The 18,921-nt window shown below is 39.4% G+C and overlaps 1 protein-coding gene across 1 annotated transcript in view; it reads right to left on the bottom strand.

Moving 5' to 3' along the window:
* Positions 1 to 18,921, bottom strand: part of LOC140733433 (CUB and sushi domain-containing protein 1-like) — a 2,013,313-nt gene that overhangs the window by 103,777 nt on the left and 1,890,615 nt on the right. The window contains exon 56 of the mRNA XM_073056756.1: positions 3,695 to 3,868. Coding sequence (XP_072912857.1) covers positions 3,695 to 3,868 — 174 coding nt within the window. The remainder of the gene's footprint in view (positions 1 to 3,694; positions 3,869 to 18,921) is intronic.

Raw genomic sequence — 18,921 nt, forward strand, 5'->3', positions numbered from 1 at the left:
TTAAATATATCAATGACTAGGCCTCCTCAGCCATCCATAGCAATAAATTTCACAGATTCTCCATCCTCTAGCTAAAGAACTTCCTCCTTATCTCTGTTCCAAATGGATGTCCCTCTATTCTGAAGCTATGTCCTCCAGTCCATGGCTCACCCTTTACAGATAACTCATCCACTCTATCTGGGCCTTATAATATTCAGTAGGTTTCAACGAGATCTCCCTCATTCTTCTAAACTATTCTGTTCTGGTTTATTATTCTATTTTATTCTCCTGTACTATTGAAATGACAATAAACAATCTTGAATCTTGAAGCTTTCTAAAACTTAAGAGACTAGGAACAACTACACAGCATCCAAATTCCACAGCAGTATTCACCACGATTGATTGTTGCTAAATATTGCTAACAGCTGTCCAATGGCTCCGAGTCACATCTCCAGTTGTTGAGAACAGTGAGGAACAGCAGCACCTTGCTGTGTGATCAGTGATGAAGTTTCAGAATTCAGACAAGGCCCTGAATCACTGGGATAGTACGCTGGACATTTTTCCCTGATAATTATCTAAGTCAACAAGGCAACATGCTGACTCGTAATCCTCCACAGTGTTTCTCTTTAATCTCCTAGGGAGCAGTAATTTCTGCTTCCTAACAGCACTCATTAATTTACATTATTATCTACCCCACACAGGTAAAACCTACAGGAATATTGGTGGCTGTGTTGAACTTCCGCACTACAATTCAGTACAACTTGTTTGCTCTATTTTACTAAAATATCCTTCTTTCACAGGAGGTGAAGGAAATTTTGTACATTACCATTGACCCTCATCAATAATTCATTTGCACCACAGAAAGTTTCCTGTCTGGATGCATAATCGTTTGATACAGCAAATGCTGTGCCCAAAACTGCAAGAAACAGCAGAGTTGAGGACACAGATAAGAACATCAGAGAAACTAGGCTTTACTCCATGGACAGTGTCTACACAGTCAAAGATCTGATCCACCATGGATATTCTCCCTTCTCCTTCCTCCCCTTGGGCAGAAAATACAAAAGCATATGTTTCTCTGTTTGAAAGAACATACACTGAGTGGCCACTTTATCTGGTACACCTGTACACCTGAATGTTAATACAAGTATCTAATCAGCCAATCATGTGGCAGCAACTCAATGCATAAAAGCATCCAGGTGTGGTCAAGGGGCTTTTCAGTTGTTGTTCAAATCAAACATCAGAATGGGGGAAAAAATCATCTCAGTGACTTTGACCGTGAAATGATTGTTGGGGTGATTTAAATATTTCAAAAACTGCTGATCTCCTGGAATTTTAACAAACAACAGTCTTCAGAGTTTACAGAAAATGATGCCAATTTTTAAAAAAAAATCTAGTGAGTGGCAGTTCTGTGGATGATAATACCTTGTTAATGACAGAGGTCAGAAGAGAACGGCCAGATTGATTCAAGCCAACAGGAAAATGCCAGTTACTCAAATAACCACACATCACAACAGTAGTGTGCAGAAGAGCATCTCTGAATGCACAACACATCAAACTTTGAAGTGGATGGGTTACAGCAGCAGAAAACCACGAACGTGCACTCAGTGGCCTCTTTATTATGTGCTGGATGTACCTAATAAAGTGGCCATATAGAACACTACTGCAGAATACAGGCATTCGGCCCACAATAACCTTATAACCTACTCTAAGACCAACTGAACTTTTTAAGCTTAGTTTGTACTTTACATTGAGTACAATAAGGATTGGACTTCACCCATGGGATTAAGGCAGAAGATGAAAGAACATAAATTAACATGTAAAATCAATTTAAAATCTTGGAAGCCTTGCAATAATTATTTAGACAGAATTAGATATCACTCAAAAGATAACTTTATGAGGCCAGAGAAGGAATATTAACCATTAACAATTTAATTACAGCCCTTTCATCAAATCGATGATTTCTTGCTGATTATATTGACAGATGATGTGAAAGAGCTGTGGACAGGTATTATATCACTGACATAATGAGATTAGGGAGGGGTACGAAGGGCCATAGTCTAGATGCTGGTTGATGGGACTAGGCAGAATAATACTTTGGCATTGACTAGATGATTGAAGAGATACATCCCAGTCCATTACTGGTAAAGCCCTGTTCACCATTGAGCATATCTATAAGGAGCGGTGTCACAAGAAAGCAGCATCCATCATCAAGGACCCCCAGCATCCAGGCCATGCTTGCTTCTCTCTGCTGCCATCAGAAAGGAGGTACATAAACATCAGGTTCTACACTACCAGCTTCAGGAACAGTTACTACTCCTCAACCATCAGGCTCTTGAACCAGAGGGGATAACTTCACTTAACTTCACTGGCCCCAAAACTGACTTGATTCCACAACCTATGGACTCACTTTCAAGGTCTTGATATGTTCTCGATATTTATTGCTTATTTTTATTATTATTTTGATTATTTTTCTGTTTTTGCATTTGCAGTTTGTTGTCTTTTGCACTTTGATTGTGTGTGCAATTTTCATTGATTATATTGTGTTTGTATTTACTATGAACTTTGAACTGCAAGGCTCTATGACTCTCTGACTATAACAGGAATATCTAGATTTCCTAACTTATCTGCACAGGTGTAGATGCCAGGAGTCTCCTTTATTCCCTGTGCAATTACACAAATTAAAGGCTCATAATTTCTGTTTCTTCGTTAGTGGTACTTTCTCTCTTGCCTGTTCCTCCATGTGCTACTTCTAGAGTCATGGAGTACTCCAGTACTTGAGGCAGCATCTCCTGTAGGTATTAGTGATGGTGGGGGGGGATGTGCCCATGATTTACTGAGCTGAATCCACGACTCTCTGCAGCTTCTCACATTCTGGTGCATTCAAATTGCTGAAGGAGACCAGAATCCAACCAGTCAGGATACCTACAACAGCACATTTGTAAAGGTTTGTTGGGGTATTTGGTGACAAGCCAAACCTCTAAGCTACGGTGAATGCATAGATGCCAGTAATCCTTCCTTGTGATTGCACCTACATGTTGGCTCCAGGACACAACATCCGATACCGTACTGTGCTGCTGCAAATAATAATATTTATGCTCTGTGTATGTATGCTTATCACAAAAATAAGCTATAAGTTGAACTTGAACTAGAAAGTCTTTACTTTGGTAATAAATTTACTTTTAACTTTGAAATCTCGGCCCTAGATGAGAAGCTCATAGAAAGATAGAAAACCTACAGCACAATACAGACCCTTTGGCCCACAAAGCTGTGCCAAACATGAGTAACTGAGAAATTACCTAGGATTATCCATAGCCCTCAATTTTTCTGAGCTCCATATACTTGTCCAGAAGTCTCTTAAAAGACCCTATTGTATCCACCTTCACCACTGTCGCTGGCAGCCCATTCCACGCACTCGGCACTCTCTGCGTAAAAAACTTACCCTTCACATCTCCTAATATCTTAGGCTCAGGCTGATGGAAATAAGTCTAAGCTTTGCGGGCTGCCCTAGCACATCCCAAGCTGTTTTGGTTGTTAGCACAAATAACACACTTCACTGTACATTTTGATATATACGTGATAAATATATCTGAATTTGACTCTGAACTTTTTTCTTTACCACCTTGACATGCTGTAAAGTCAAGGGCTTGTGGCAATCTCTGTAGATTCGAGTAGACTTCATTCACGACAAATACACCAAGTGTATTGTGAACAGTACCTGAGCAATGTGGAAGTGAGCCACTCCAGTGACCATCCTCTTGACAAACGCGGGTATCATTTCCAATTATCGTTCGAGATCCACCACAAGTGTAGCGAACTATGGACCCAAAGGTAAACTTGTCTCCAAAGAGCTGGCCATTCACTGGGACTTCGGGCTGACCGCAAGAAATAGCTGGAAAAATAAAACCACCTTCGTCAGAGCGAAAACTACTCTAGCTGGTATAAAAGAAACAATTTTTAATATTTTATACCTCAACCACGTAACATGTTAACCACTTTTGGACATGTTACTACAAGGAACAACAAATCACTTAGTACGTTTGAAAATCACTTGTGGCATGGTACCATAAATCTTATACTGCCAGCAATCACAATGTGAGTTTAATTCCCACTGCAGCCCAGAAGGAGTTTGTACGTTCTCCTCAAAACTGTGTGTGCTTTCTCCAGGTAAACTGCTTTCCTCTCACATTCCAAAGATGTACAAGTTAGTATTAGTTAAGTTGAGGGCATGTTATGTTGACTGCAGAAGATTGGTGACACTTGCTGGTTGCCCTCAGCATGTCCTTGAACTGTGTTGGTTGTTGACACCAAATGACACATTTCACAGCACATTTTGATGCACATGTGAGAAACAGAGCAAATCTTAAAACAAAAGTAAACAGGTGACCTTTCACGTCACCAGTATTACTGATTCCAGAGGCTATTTAAAACTGCAACAGTCCAATTAAATGTAAAATATTCACAGTATACAAACTATAAAACCCGAAGTGCAAAGAATAATTGGCTTCAATTGAGAGTGCTTCAGAGCTGCAATTGATAGTGTTGCAATATTCAGAGAGTAATAAGCTTAATAATGTGGATGTTCAAGAAGTCAAGACTGCAGATATACAATGCTCCAATCAATCTCAAACAGGAGGATAAGGGATGGTTAAGCATATTAAGAAAGTAAGAAATATGGAAAGCATATCAAGTATCATTCATGCAACACTTGCTGCATTATGCAACCGATCAACTGAGGCATTAATAAACAGAAACTATAAACCACATTCAGTGGCCACTTTATTAGGTACCTCCTACTCCTTAATAAAGTGGCTACTGAGTGTATGTTTGTGGTTATCTCCTACTATAGCCCATTCACTTCAAGGTTTGACATGTGCATTCAAGGATCCTCTTCTACATGCCCCTGTGTAACAAGTGGTTATTTGTCTGACCATTTTCCTCTGATCTCTCTCATTAACAAGGTCTTTTCACCCACAGCACTGCTGCTCACAAGATGTTTTTATTTTTTGGGTTTTTTTGCACCATTATTTGTAAACTCTAGTGACTGTTGTGCATGAAAATCTCAGGAGATCAGTATTTTCTGAGATACTCAAACCACCCCGTCAGGCACCAACAATCATTCCATGGTCAAAGTCACATAGATCAGATTTCTTCACCATTCTAATGTTTGGTCTCATCAGCAACCTAGCCTCTTGACCATGTCTGTATGCTTTTATGTGTTAAGTTGCTGCCACATGATTGGCTAATTGGATAGATGCATTAACGAGAAGATGTAAAGCTGTACCTATTAAAGTGGCCAAAAATGTAATGATTTTGAAAAAACTATATCTGCAATCCCAAAAATTGGGGCTGAGATTCTCAGGAGACAACACAATTTCCTTTCAACATTAGATCTATTGGCAGAGCGCTTTTACATACAGAATAAATCTTACATCAAAATGCAAAAAAAAATTGATGTTGTCTCTGTAGATTCTCCTCCTGAGATTATGCTTATGCTTAGATTGAATGAAGTTTTGGAAGACAATAACAGTATTAGTTCAATTATTATTCCCCATTAATAAATCATCTTAAAGGAGCTGTACTATCCTTTGGTAGTCAATTTCTCAGCAGCTGTTTCAACTATTTCAAAAAATAATAAGGTCAATATGTCATTAATTATGCAGTTTTCAATTAATAGTATGTACATGTTGTTTGTAAGGAGACAATGGCCACACTCAGAAGACTGCAAACACAGGTGGGCTAAACCAGGTGAGATTAGCTGGTGGGGCTGATACCCCAGTGAGATAGGGACATGTTTGTATTGCCATGTAAAGACAGCTCCAGTGGTCTGGACAGGTAAGATCAACAGTGAGATCCAGTGGCCAGGAAGGCGGCTCTGTAATGTTCCATGGAGACTAAAGGGCATGATGAGGCAGAGAAGTAGTCATGGTCATCCAATGAAACCAAGAAAGAGCCCAGTTTGTGATGATACTCATTCCACCGGACTAGGACTTCCAAGGTCAAGAAAATGGAACTGCTTTAGTGCAACACCTCATGCACTTTTAGATCTCTACCCCACAGGTTTTCTGACAGCATCAAATGTGATCCACCACCAATACTTAAAATAATGTTAGAATAAAAATAATGTGATTCCACTTGAGTGTAAATTTTGGGCCTGAAATTATACTCCATGGTAATAGTGTACAAAAGATTAATACTTTATGAAGGCTCTTATCCAGAAACATTGACTGTTTATTCCCCTCCATGGACGCTGGCTGACTTGTTCAGTTCCTCCAGCATCTTCTGTCTGTCAAAATTTCCAGCTTCTGCAGAATCTCTTGCGTGTATACTTTATCATTGCCAGTGGTGATGTAACAGATACAACAGAGGAATTGAAGAAGGAATTAGAAAGGCACACAAAATGCAGAGAATTGGAGGGACCTTGTGGGCAGAAGGAAATAGTATAATTCAGTATCATTTGTTTAATTAATCTAAGGGTTAAATTTAAAAATAAAATAAAATAATAAAATTTTAATTTATCAAGGTACATTTTTGTCTCCACATACAACATTGGAATATGTTTTCTTACAGGTACTTAAAATAAAGAAATACAGGAAAATAAAAGAAATAAAGAAAATAAAGGAAAGTAAAGAAATACAGTAGAGTTTATGAAAATCTACATTTTACAAAGACTGACTAACAGTCAATCTGCAAACCCAAGGTTCAAGATTGTTTAATGTCATTTCCAGTATTCAACTGCAAGGAAAATGAAATAGCTGTAACTGTGAATTAGATGCAGCACAAAGAAAAACATGAAAGATAAAGAACACGGACACAGGAGATCTGACAGAGATCTACAAAATTCTGAGAGGCAGAGATAGAGTGGACGGTGAGTACCTGTTTCCCAGCGTAGAAATGCCCAATACCAGAGGGCATACATTGAATGTAAGAGAGGGGAGGCTCAAAGGGGATGTGAGGGGCAATTTTATTTGCTCAGAGTGGTGGAAACTTGGCATGTGCTGCCTGGTATGGTGGTAGAGGCAAATACATTAGAGGCTTTTAGATAGGCACATGAATGTGAGGGAGATAGAGGAAAATGAACATTGTGTAGGTAGGAGGGATTAGATTTGGGGAGCTTTTGATCCCCTTTTTAGCTGGTTTGACACAACATTGTGGGCTGAAGGGACTATTCATGTGTTGTACTCTTCTATGTTCTATGTTTTGTTGTTAATAATAAAAAAAACAATTATAAATATATAAGATAGCTTATATACATAGATTGCATGAACATAAAGTTATGCAAGGCAGTACATAAGGTGACTAATGGGAAATAATAAAGTAGTGGTGGAGTTAGTAGGTGCAGATGTTGATCAGCTTTACTGCTTGGTGAAAGTAGCTGTTTTTGAGTCAGGTAGTCGTGGTGTGCATACTATGTAGCCTCCTCCCTGATGGGAGTGGGACAAACAGTCCATGAGCAAGGTACGTGAGATTTCTCATGATAATATTATATAATAAATAATACTGAGTTATAGAGTGAGTGTACAGATTGTGGTGTCAGTTCAGTGTTGAGGTGAGTGAAATTATCTACTCTGATTCAGAAGCCTGACAGTTACAGGGTAATAACTGTTCCTGGACTTGGTGTTGTGGGACCTAAGGCTTCTATATCTCCTTCCTGATAGTAGTAGCAAGAAGAGAGCTGAGGTGAGCCAGCATGGATAATTTCACTCACTTCAATGCTGAACTAATTTCACAAGCTATGGACTCACTTTCTAGTACTTTGCAACTGATGTTCTCAATATCATTTATTTATTTTTAATTTGCTTAGTTTGTCTTCTATTGTACATTGGTTATTTGTCTTTTTGTGTGCAGGTTTTCATTGATTCTATTATATTTCTTTGTATCTACTGTGAATGCCCACAAGAAAATGAATCTCAGGGTAATATATGGAAACATATATGTGCTTTGATAATAAATTTATTTTTGTTGAAAGTGGCATCACAGATAGATAGGATTGTAAAAAAAGCTTTTGGCACATTGACCTTCATAAATCAAAGTATTGTGTACAGGAGCTAGAAAGTTATCTTGAAGTTGTAGAAGACATTGATGAGGCCTAGTTTTGAATACTGTGTGCAGTTTTGGTCACCTACTTACAAGAAAAATATAAATGAAGTTGAAAGGGTACAGAGAAAGTTTACAAAGATGTTGCTGGGTCTGGAGGATCTGAGTGAAAAGGAAAGATTGAATAGGTTAGGACTTTATTCCTTAGAATGTAGAAAATTGAGGGGAGATTTGATAGAGGTATACAAAATTATGAAGGGTATCGATAGGGTAAATGCAAGCATGCTTTTTTCCACTGAGATTAGGTGGGACTACACACAGAGGTCATGGGTTCAGGGTGAAAGGATTAAGGGAACATGAAGGGAAATCTCTTCCCTCAGTTGATAGTGAGACTGTGGAATGAGCTACTAGCACAAGTGGTGCATGTGAGCTCAATTTCAATGCTTAAGTGAAGTTTGGATAGGTACCTGGATACTATAGGTATTCGAGACTATGGAGGCCTACAGTCCCTGGTGCAGACTGATGGGAGGAGGCAATTTCAATGGTTTTGGTATGGACTAGATTGGCCAAAGGGCCTGTTTGTGCTGTAGTTTTCTATCACTCTCTGACACTAAATTTACTTTGACGGATGCTGCTTTCTTATGGCAGCCCTCCTCGTAAAGGTGCTCAGTGGTGGGATGTTCTTTGCATGTGATGGACTGGACTGTATTCAGCAGAGGCTGAAGAGCCTGCTCATACATACTATTCTGTGTTGTATAATTAAAATACCATAAGATCATAACATCATAAGATATTGAATTAGGTTATCCAGCCAATTAAGTCTGCTCCACAATTCCATCATGGCGGATTTATTATGCCTGTCAACCCCATTCTCCTGCTTTCTCCCCGTAATCTTTGATGCTCTGACTAATCAAGCACCTACCAACCACTGCTATAAATATACCCAATGACTTGGCAATTAGTTCCATAGATTCGCCACCCTTTGGCTAAAGAATTTCTCCTCATCTCTGTTCTAAATGGACAGCCTTGTATTCTGAGGCTGTTCCTCTGGTTCTAGACTCACCCATTGTAGGAAACATCTTCTTCACATCCACTGAATCTCGGCCTTTCAATATTTGAAGGGTTCCAAAGACCCCTCATTCTCCTGATCTCCAGAGAGTACAGGCCCAGAGCCATCAAATATTCTGGGTTATCATCTGCACTTTGGTAGAAGGAATATAGGTATAGACTATTTCATAAGCAGGGAAAATATTCAAAAATCAGCCTCATGTAATAACCTTTTCATTCCCAAAATTATTCTCACAAACCTCCTCTGGAATCTATCCAATGCCAGCACATCTTTTCTTAGATAATGAGCCCAAAGCAGCTCACTATACACCAGGTGTGGCTAAGATTACATTTGCCTTCCTTACCACTGACTCAACTTGCAAGTTAACCTTCAGAGAATTCTGCACGAGGTCTCTCAGATCCCTTTGTAGCTCTGATTTTTGAATATTATCCCTGTTTATGAAATAGTCTATACCTTTATTCCTCTACCAAAGTGCATGACCATACACTTTCCTACACTAGATTCCATCTTCCACTTCTTTGCCCATTCTCCCAATCTCCCTAAGTCCTTCTCAGACTCCCTGCTTCTTCAGCACCATCTGCCTTGTGCCCTGTAAGATGACAAAGTGTTTACAATATGTTTCAGGATGTTATATGATTGAGGATTATGAAGAGGGTTTTTCATAAAAAGGCAAAATAGTTCACTATAGCAATGGACTTAAACACCAGAGAGCAAACACTTAATACATACAAAATTAAGAATGCAGGCTGTAATGAGAACAAAGGAATTTGCTGTGGAAGAAATCCTTTCAAAGGAGAGATCATGGATAAATTCAATAAATATTTGGATATGTTTCTGAATCAAGGAACATAGTATAGGGCAATGAAATTTACTCAGAAAGAATGAGGGATAGACTGAGAGTTTGAAAAGTGAGACTGAGAACTATCACAGGGGATTAAAGAATATGCTGAGTCAGAAGAAAATGGGGCTCAAATTTATCCAAAGAGATTGAGGGATCTGGTGAGTGGTAATTGAATACCATGAGACCTCTGAAATGGGATTAAGGGATATGGTGAGAGATAGAAAACAAGAGTCATATCCATCAGAAGAAACTGATGTCCACATCAAAAAGAAACAAAGAGGCAGATAATCATAAGAAGATGGTAATTGTGACAATCCCTTCCTATCCAGACTCATGTTCTGAGTTTGTGGAAATCATTTTTGTTATATTCTTTTTATAATGACATGAAAAATAAAGTAAATCTGTGGTATATAATGAATGTCTAAATGTATTCTTAACACTCCAGGTAATTAGAAACTTTGAATTTGTAATACTTCCTCCATAAACTACATATCAAGAGCACAATTTTGAAAGCTGTGATATGGAAAAGGGAATTTGACAGTTTCGAAAGGTTCTGACTCCACTTTTTTTTTTTCCTGGCAGTTACTTTTGGGTAATTTATTATCAAAGTACGTATATTTACCATATGTTACCGTGAGATTAATTTTCTTGCAGACATTTATAGGAAAATAAAGAAGTCAATAGAATTTATGAAAAAAAGCTATACAGTGCATAAACAAAAACTGACAAATAACCAATGTGATAAAGAAGACAAATTGTGTAAATAAAAAATAAATAATACTGAGAACATGAGCTGTTTGGTCCTTGCAAGTAAATCCATAGATTGTAGAATCAGTTCAGTGTTAAGGTGAGAGAAGTTATCCATGCCAGTTTAGGAGCTTGATAATCACCAGAACTCCACACAATAAATCAGGTGCAATCTCACCAACATCTTGTACACAGTTACATGACACTTGAACACTTCCAATGTCCCAGTTGCTGAAGGCAATGTGCACATACACATGTAGAGATCCCTCTTAAGTTTCTATTAAATATTTCACCTTTCAGCATTAATCTATGACCACTAGTTCTAATCTCACCCAACCTTAGAGGACAAAACCTGCTTGAATTTAATCTATTTATACTCCTCACTAATTTGTATACCTCTACAAGATCAGGGGAATAATGTCCTAACCTATTCAACCTTGCCCTAAAACTCAGGTCCTCAAGTCCCAATAACATCCTTGTAAATTCTCTTTGCACTCTTTCAAGCTGATTGATATCTGTCTAAGGATTGGTGACCAGAACTGTATACAATACTCTCTATTCAGCTTCACCAACATCTTATGCAACTTCAATATAATATGCCATCTCCAAAACTCAATGCTCTGATTTATGAAGACTGACGTGCCAAAAGCTCTCTTTTACATTTTTCCCCTCTCAGCTTAAACCTATGCTCTGTAGTATTAGACTCACCAGTCCTAGGGAAAGGAATGAATTGAACTGAACTGAATTGAATTGACTTTGTTACTTACATCCTTCATATACATATGCTGTAAAAATCTTTATATTATGTCTCTGTCTAAATGTGCAATGTGCAATTTATAGTAATTTATAATAAATAGTATGTACAAAAGGGCAGTCAATATTACATAGAAATACAGTTGTGTCAGCATGAATTAAGCAGTCTGATGACCTGGTGGAAGAAGCTGTCCCAGAGCCTGCTGGTCCTGGCTTTTATGCTGTGGTACTGTTTCCCCAACGGTAGCAGCTGGAACAGTTTGTGCTTGAGGTAATTTGGATCCTCAATGATATTTAGGGCCCTTTTTACACACCCATCTTTGTAAATGTCCTGAATAGTGGGAAGTTCACAACTACAAATGTGCTGGGCTGTCCACACCACTCTCTGCAGAGTCCTGTGATTGAGGGAAATACATTTCCCATACCAGGCAGTGATGCAGCCAGTTAAGATGCCGTCAATTGTGCCCCTACAGAAAGGTAAACATAGAACATAGAATAGTACAGCTCATTACAGGCCTTTCGGCCCACAATGTTGTGCCGACCCTCAAACCCTGCTTCCCATATAACCCCCCACCTCAAATTCCTCCATATACCTGTCTAGTAGTCTCTTAAACTTCACTAGTGTATCTGCCTCCACCACTGACCCAGGCAGTGCATTCCACGCACCAACCACTCTCTGAGTAAAAAATCTTCCTCTAATATTCCCCTTGAACTTCCCACCCCTTACCTTAAAGCCATGTCCTCTTGTACCGAGCAGTGGTGCCCTGGGGAAGAGGCACTGGCTGTCCACTCTGTCTATTCCTGTTAATATCTTGTACACCTCTATCATGTCTCCTCTCATCCTCCTTCTCTCCAAAGAGTAAAGCCCTAGCTCCCTTAATCTCTGATCATAATCTATACTCTCTAAACCAAGCAGCATCCTGGTAAATCTCCTTTGTACCCTTTCCAATGCTTCCACATCCTTCCTATACTGGACACAGTACTCCAAGTGTGGCCAAACTAGAGTATTATACAGCTGCATTATTACATCGTGTCTCTTAAACTCTATCCCTCGACATATGAAAGCTAACACCCTATAAGCTTTCTTAACTACCCTATTTACCTCTGAGGCAATTTTCAGGGATCTGTGGACATGTACCCCCAGATCCTTCTGCTCCTCCACACTATCAAGTATCCTGCCATTTACTTTGTCCTCTGCCTTGGAGTTCGTCCTTCCAAAGTGTACCACCTCACACTTCTCCGGGTTGAACTCCATCTGCCACTTCTCAGCCCACTTCTGCATCCTATCAATGTCTCTCTGCAATCTTCAACAATCCTCTACACTATCTACAACACCACCAACCTTTGTGTTATCTGCAAACTTGCCAACCCACCCTTCTACCCCCACATCCAGGTCGTTAATAAAAATCACAAAAAGTAGAGGTCCAAGAACAGATCCTTGTGGGACACCACTATTCACAACCCTCCAATCTGAATGTACTCCCTCCATCACGACCCTCTGCCTTCTGCAGGCAAGTCAATTCTGAATCCACCTGGCCAAACTTCCCTGGATCCCATGCCTTCTGACTTTTTGAATAAGCCTACCATGTGGAACCTTGTCAAATGCATTACTAAAATCCATGTAGATCACATCCACTGCACTACCCTCATCTATATGCCTGGTCACCTCCTCAAAGAACTCTATCAGGCTTGTTAGGCATGATCTGCCCTTCACAAAGCCATGCTGACTGTCCCTGATCAGACCATGATTCTCTAAATGTCCATAGATCCTATCTCTAAGAATCTTTTCCAACAGCTTTCCCACCACAGATGTAAGGCTCACTGGTCTATAATTACCTGGACTATCCCTACTACCCTTTTTGAACAAGGGGACAACATTCGCCTCCCTCCAATCCTCCGGTACCATTCCCGTGGACAACGAGGACATAAAGATCCTAGCCAGATCCTAAGCAAGTTCTTAGGATTTAGGGTCCCACACCAAACTTCTTCAACCGTCTGAGGTGAAAGAGGCGCTGTTGTGTCTTTTTCACCACACAGCTGGTATGTACAGACCACATGAGATTCTCGGTGATGTTTATGCCAAGGAACTCAAAGCTGTTCACCTGCTCAACCCCAGACCCCTTGATGTCAATAAGAGCTAGCCTATCTCCATTCCTCCTGTAGTCCACAACCAGTTCCTTTGTTTTTGCGATGTTAAGGGAGAAGTTGTTTTCTTGACACCACTGTGTCAACGTAATGACTTCTTCTCTGTAGGTTGCCTCATTATTATTTGAGATTAGACCAATCAGTGTAGTGAATCCGACTGAGTTTGGTATGGCAGTTGCTCTGCCCGGACTATAAGGTACTGCACAGAGTTAAGGATACAGCTCAGCTCAGCTCCTTCTATTCTACACCAGTCTAAACTTCTCGCTGCCAACATAATTAAAGACTTCACTCACCCCAATTTGTCCTCTACCACCTGAAAAATAACCAATGTATAAAAAAAGACAATATGTGTAAATACAAACTAACAATAATGAATAAATAAGCAAATAAATAATACTGTATTACCAGCTATAAAATATATTTCCCCTCAGAAGTGCAAAGGCATAGAAGATATCCGTACAGTTTAATATTATGTTCAACAGTCATAAATTGTATTCAGATAGGCTGTGACAAATGATAGCTTAAGTACGAATATCTTAATCACAATGAAGGCATGCCAACGGCTATATTTTATTAGAAGTTTGAGAAGATTTGTTATATCTTCAAAGATTCCAGCAATTTTCTACAGAGGTACAGTGTCTGGTTGCATCACCATCTAAAATGGAGGCTCCAATGCTCAGGATCAGAAAAAGCTGCAGAGGGTTGTAGACTTCAGGGGCACTAGTCTCCCTATCACCGAGGACATCTTCAAAAGCTGATGGCCCAAGAAGGCTCCATCCTTCATTAAGGATCCTCACCTCCCCTTCAATAAAAAAAATAAATTACAAAAAAAAGGATCCTTACCTCCCAGGGATATGGCCTCTTCCAATTAAAGGAAGAGGTGCAGAATCCTGAAGACACACACTTAACATTCTAGGGACAACTTCTTCCCCTCCGCCATCAGATGTCTGAAAGGTCCATGAACCCATGAGAACTACCTCAAAATTTAGCTCAATATTTGGACTAATTTATTTTTGTATTTCTTAATATAATATAGTTGTGCTTTATGCATTGCACTGTACTGTTGCTGCAAAATAACAAATTTCAAAACGTGTCAGCGATAATAAATCTGATTCTGACTCTGACAAAACGCATTTAATGGAATTGGCAAAGTGAAGGTTGCATCATAAATACCTGTCAGTAGCCAAAGAGTCTAGAGGCGTGAGTAATAATGTCAATCAAAACATTATTTGTCTGGTTTACTTATTAAATCACTCAGGGAATCTACATGATTTCAAAGACCTGCAATAATCCATTTTGAATTCTTATAATTCAAATCTTATTATCTTTTCTAGGCCTGTACTCCTGGCGTTGAGAAGAATGAGGGGGATCTGATCTCATTGAAACTCATTGAATATTGAAAGGCTGAGATAATGGATATGGAGAAGATGTTCCCTATGGTAGGAGAGGTTAGAACCAGAAAGCACAGCCTCAGAATAGAAAGATATCCCTTTAAAACACAGGTGAGGAATAATTTCTTTAGACAGTGAATAATGAATCTAAGGAAGTCACTGCTGTGCAGTCCAAGTCATTTGGTATATTTAAAGTGGAGTTTGATAAGATCTTGAATAGTAAGGCATCAAAGGTTACAGAAAGAAGGCAGGAAAATTCATTTGAGAGAGAAAAATAAATCAACCATGATCGAATGGTGGAGCAAACTTGATTGGGTGAATAACCTAATTCTGCTCAAATGCTTATAATTCTTAGATAATTATAAGAAGCTGTACTGTTCACAGAAAAGCTACCAAAGTAGCTTAATTCAGGAACCTCCAACCTAGAACATCACAACTATGCCTAAAATACCAAAGTCCATTCCTAGAGACCCAGCTAGGTTCTCAGCCTTGTCTGGTTTCGATAAAATCCAAATTCAAGGCCTGAACAGATTAGATATGGCAAAGTTATTTCCCACAGTAGGGGAGTCCAGGACTAGAGAGCACAACATCAGGATTGTAAAACGTCCATTTAGAACAGAGATGTGGTGAAATTACTTTAGTCAGAGGGTGGTAAATCTGTGGAATTTGTTGCCACAAGCGGCTGTGGAGGCCAAGTCATTGGGTGCATTTAAGGCAGAGATAGATAGGTTCTTGATTAGCCAGGGCATCAAAGGGTATGGGGAAAAGGCAGGGGAGTGGGGATGACTGCAAGAATTGGATCAGCCCATGACTGAATGGCAGAGCAGACTCGATGGGCCGAATAGCCTACTTCTGCTCCTATATCTTATGGTCTTATTAAGTATGCTTGGAACTCAGCAAGTCAGACAACATCTATGGAGTGGAATGAAAAGTCAACATTTCTGATTGAGACCCTTCATCAGGAATAGAAAGGAATGGGCTTGTCGGTGGGAATCTACCTAACCCTTCCGAGCTTCTAAATCCCCCCTCACTGACAACACCCACCTTCTCCTTCACTTAGACTCACTTAGCACTTGGCAGCTTGTACTCCTTCCTCTCCCTCCACATTATTATTCTGGCATCTGCCTACTTCCTTTCCAGTCCAGATGAATGGTCTCGGTCTGAAACATCTTTTCCATAGATACTGCCTGACCTACTGAGTTTCTCCAGTGTTTTAAGTGTATTGCTCAAGATCTCAAGTATCTGTACAATCTCTTGTGTTTAAACAGTCATTTGAATTTTTTCATATGAAATTTCCACTGAGACACTTTTTGTTAGGTACATCTGCATACCTGCTCATTAATGCAAACCAGCTAATCATGTGGAAGTCATACAATTCATAAATTCATGCTGACATGGTCAAGAGGTTCAATTGTTCTTCAGACCATGCATCAGAATGAGGAAGAAATGGGATCTAAGTGACTTTCACCGGGGAGTGATTGTTACTGGCAGATGGCCATGTGAAACGAGTATCTTATAAATTGATCGCCTGGAATTTTCATACACAACTGTCACTAGTTTTCAGAGAAAAATGCCTCATATTAATGAGAGAGGTTAGAAGAAAATGGCCAGATTTGTTCAAACTGACGGGAAGGTGACAGTAATTCAAATAATCATTTGTTACAACAATGGAGTGTAGGAGAACATCTCTGAAAGCACATGTTGAACTTTAATGTGGATGGGCTACAGCAGCAGGAGACCACAAGCATGCACTCAGTGGCCACTTTATTAGGTACCTCCTGTACCTCCCGCACCTAATAAAGTGGCTACTGAGTGTTTAAAATTCAAGTTCAAGTTCAGGTTTAATTGTCATTCAGCCATGCACATGATTATAACCAAAAGATGTGCCATTCCTCTGGGGCCAAGGTGCAAAACACCATACCAACTGTCACACACAGCACATATAATTACGACAGCAGAAAAACATTCGGTTACAAAAATATATTTAAAAAAAATAATAGCCCAAGTCTCTGAGTGGCATGGCATGTAATTGGATGATGGTACATGACGTACGAACACAATCCAGCTTGTCTTCCATTGAGAGAGCATTGGAGGGCAGCACTGACTGGAGAAGTCAGCCCCAACCCAGCATGATCCAGCAGGATCCATTGTTAAAGATCGATGTCATGCTCAGTAGTGCGAGCACTTCAGAGGAGATGGTATTTGTGTTGTAAGTCAGTTACATGGGCCATGATAACGAGAATATGCACTGAGCAACAAACTGCAAAAATTTACCACGTTACACTTTACTCGTCCAAACCTAATCCTATCTCCTGAACCAAACATACACCACTGGGCAACAGACTACCCCAATCATGCTAATGAGGCATTGCTGCTTGATCAGCTGGGCATTTGCCCCATCTATAACACATTTTCTTAAACACAAATTACATTCAAATGTCCTAAGTAATAAATAAAGAAAGAAATAACTAAGGTCAGTGACTTTTGAAGAATAGGCTGCTTAGTTCTGGCATAACAGATCAGAAAGTGCAATGAAGAAGTTTAACCACTGCTTCTCAGTTAAAAGTGATTGTTCTCTCCAGGCAGAATAAGAAGCATTATTCTATATATACTATTTTTGCAAAATAAGTGCCTGGCATAACTCCACCAAGTTTCTCACATCATACCCCCCCCCGCCCCACCTACCTACCCCATCTTTTCTCCTTGCCTGCCTATCACATCTGTCCTCCCACTGTCCTCTCCTGTATGATTCCTTCTACTTCAGCCCTCCAGCTTTACCACCAATCACCTTCCAGCTTTTTACTTCATTTCCATCTTCACACCCACCTTCACCCTCGCCTGGGTTCAACTATCACCACCCTCCCTTCCTTAACAGTCCTGATGACTGAAAGGTTGACTGTTTATTCACTCCACAGATGCTGCCTGACCTCCAGCATTTGGTGTGTGTTGCTGAGCATAAATCAATCACTAAATCCTGGAATGCCAAGCAATCAATGAAATGAAAAAAAAGATAGACCTCATGCGGATATCAAATTGACTGAACATTTTCAGGAAAAAACAATCTTTAGAAACCGGCCAAGTCCAGAGCCCTTGTGAAAGATTTAATCAAAGTTGCAAAGAACAAGGAAAATATTAAAGAACAAGGGCAATGCTTAAAAGATTATAGAATATAAAAGAGATAATATATGGAATAAATCTCAATTAGTAGCTTGATCATATTTACTATTAAGTAGAACCTCAATTAAGGAGCAAACTAAACAGGAGATAATTGGCAATTCCGTATAGTAAAGCAACCTAACAATATATACACAAAATGCTGGAGGAACTGAGTCAGCCAGGCAGCATATCTGGAAAAAAGTACAGTCGATGTTTTGGACCGAGACTTTTCAGCAAGACTGTTTGTAACAATACATATTCTTAAAATGGCTTTTGAATGTTACTTATTCACTAATATATAATTTCAAAGAATTATTTCTTTATTTCTAAAAGTCAAGCTGTTTAACATTTAGCAATACTAGAAAACAGGAGCAATGTTCAACAGGAGACACAAGAGACTGCAGATGCTGGAAATCTGGAGCAATGCACAAAGGAGCTGGAGGATTAGAGCTGATGGAGGACTACGAGAGAGGGAAAAATTAGATTAGTCTTAAGGTAGGTTATAAGATTGGCACAATATTGTGGGGAGAATGGCCTGTACTGTTCTATGTTCTAACTCAGTGGGTTTGGCAACAGATATGGAGGGGAAATAGACAGTTGACATTTTCAGGTTGAGACACTTCATCTGGGTTGCCAAATCCACAATGTTTAAGAAGAGATACTGCCTACAGGATACGGAGACAAGGGTTGTGATCATGAATCCTAACCCAAATATAATTATAAGGGGTATTGTTTTTAGGTAATTGAAAGAAAGTATACAGGGGGGATATCAAAGGTTAAGTTTTTTTTAACATAGAGAGCGGTGG

The sequence above is a fragment of the Hemitrygon akajei genome, chromosome 9, assembly GCF_048418815.1.
Source record: "Hemitrygon akajei chromosome 9, sHemAka1.3, whole genome shotgun sequence".
Lineage (NCBI taxonomy): Eukaryota > Metazoa > Chordata > Chondrichthyes > Myliobatiformes > Dasyatidae > Hemitrygon > Hemitrygon akajei.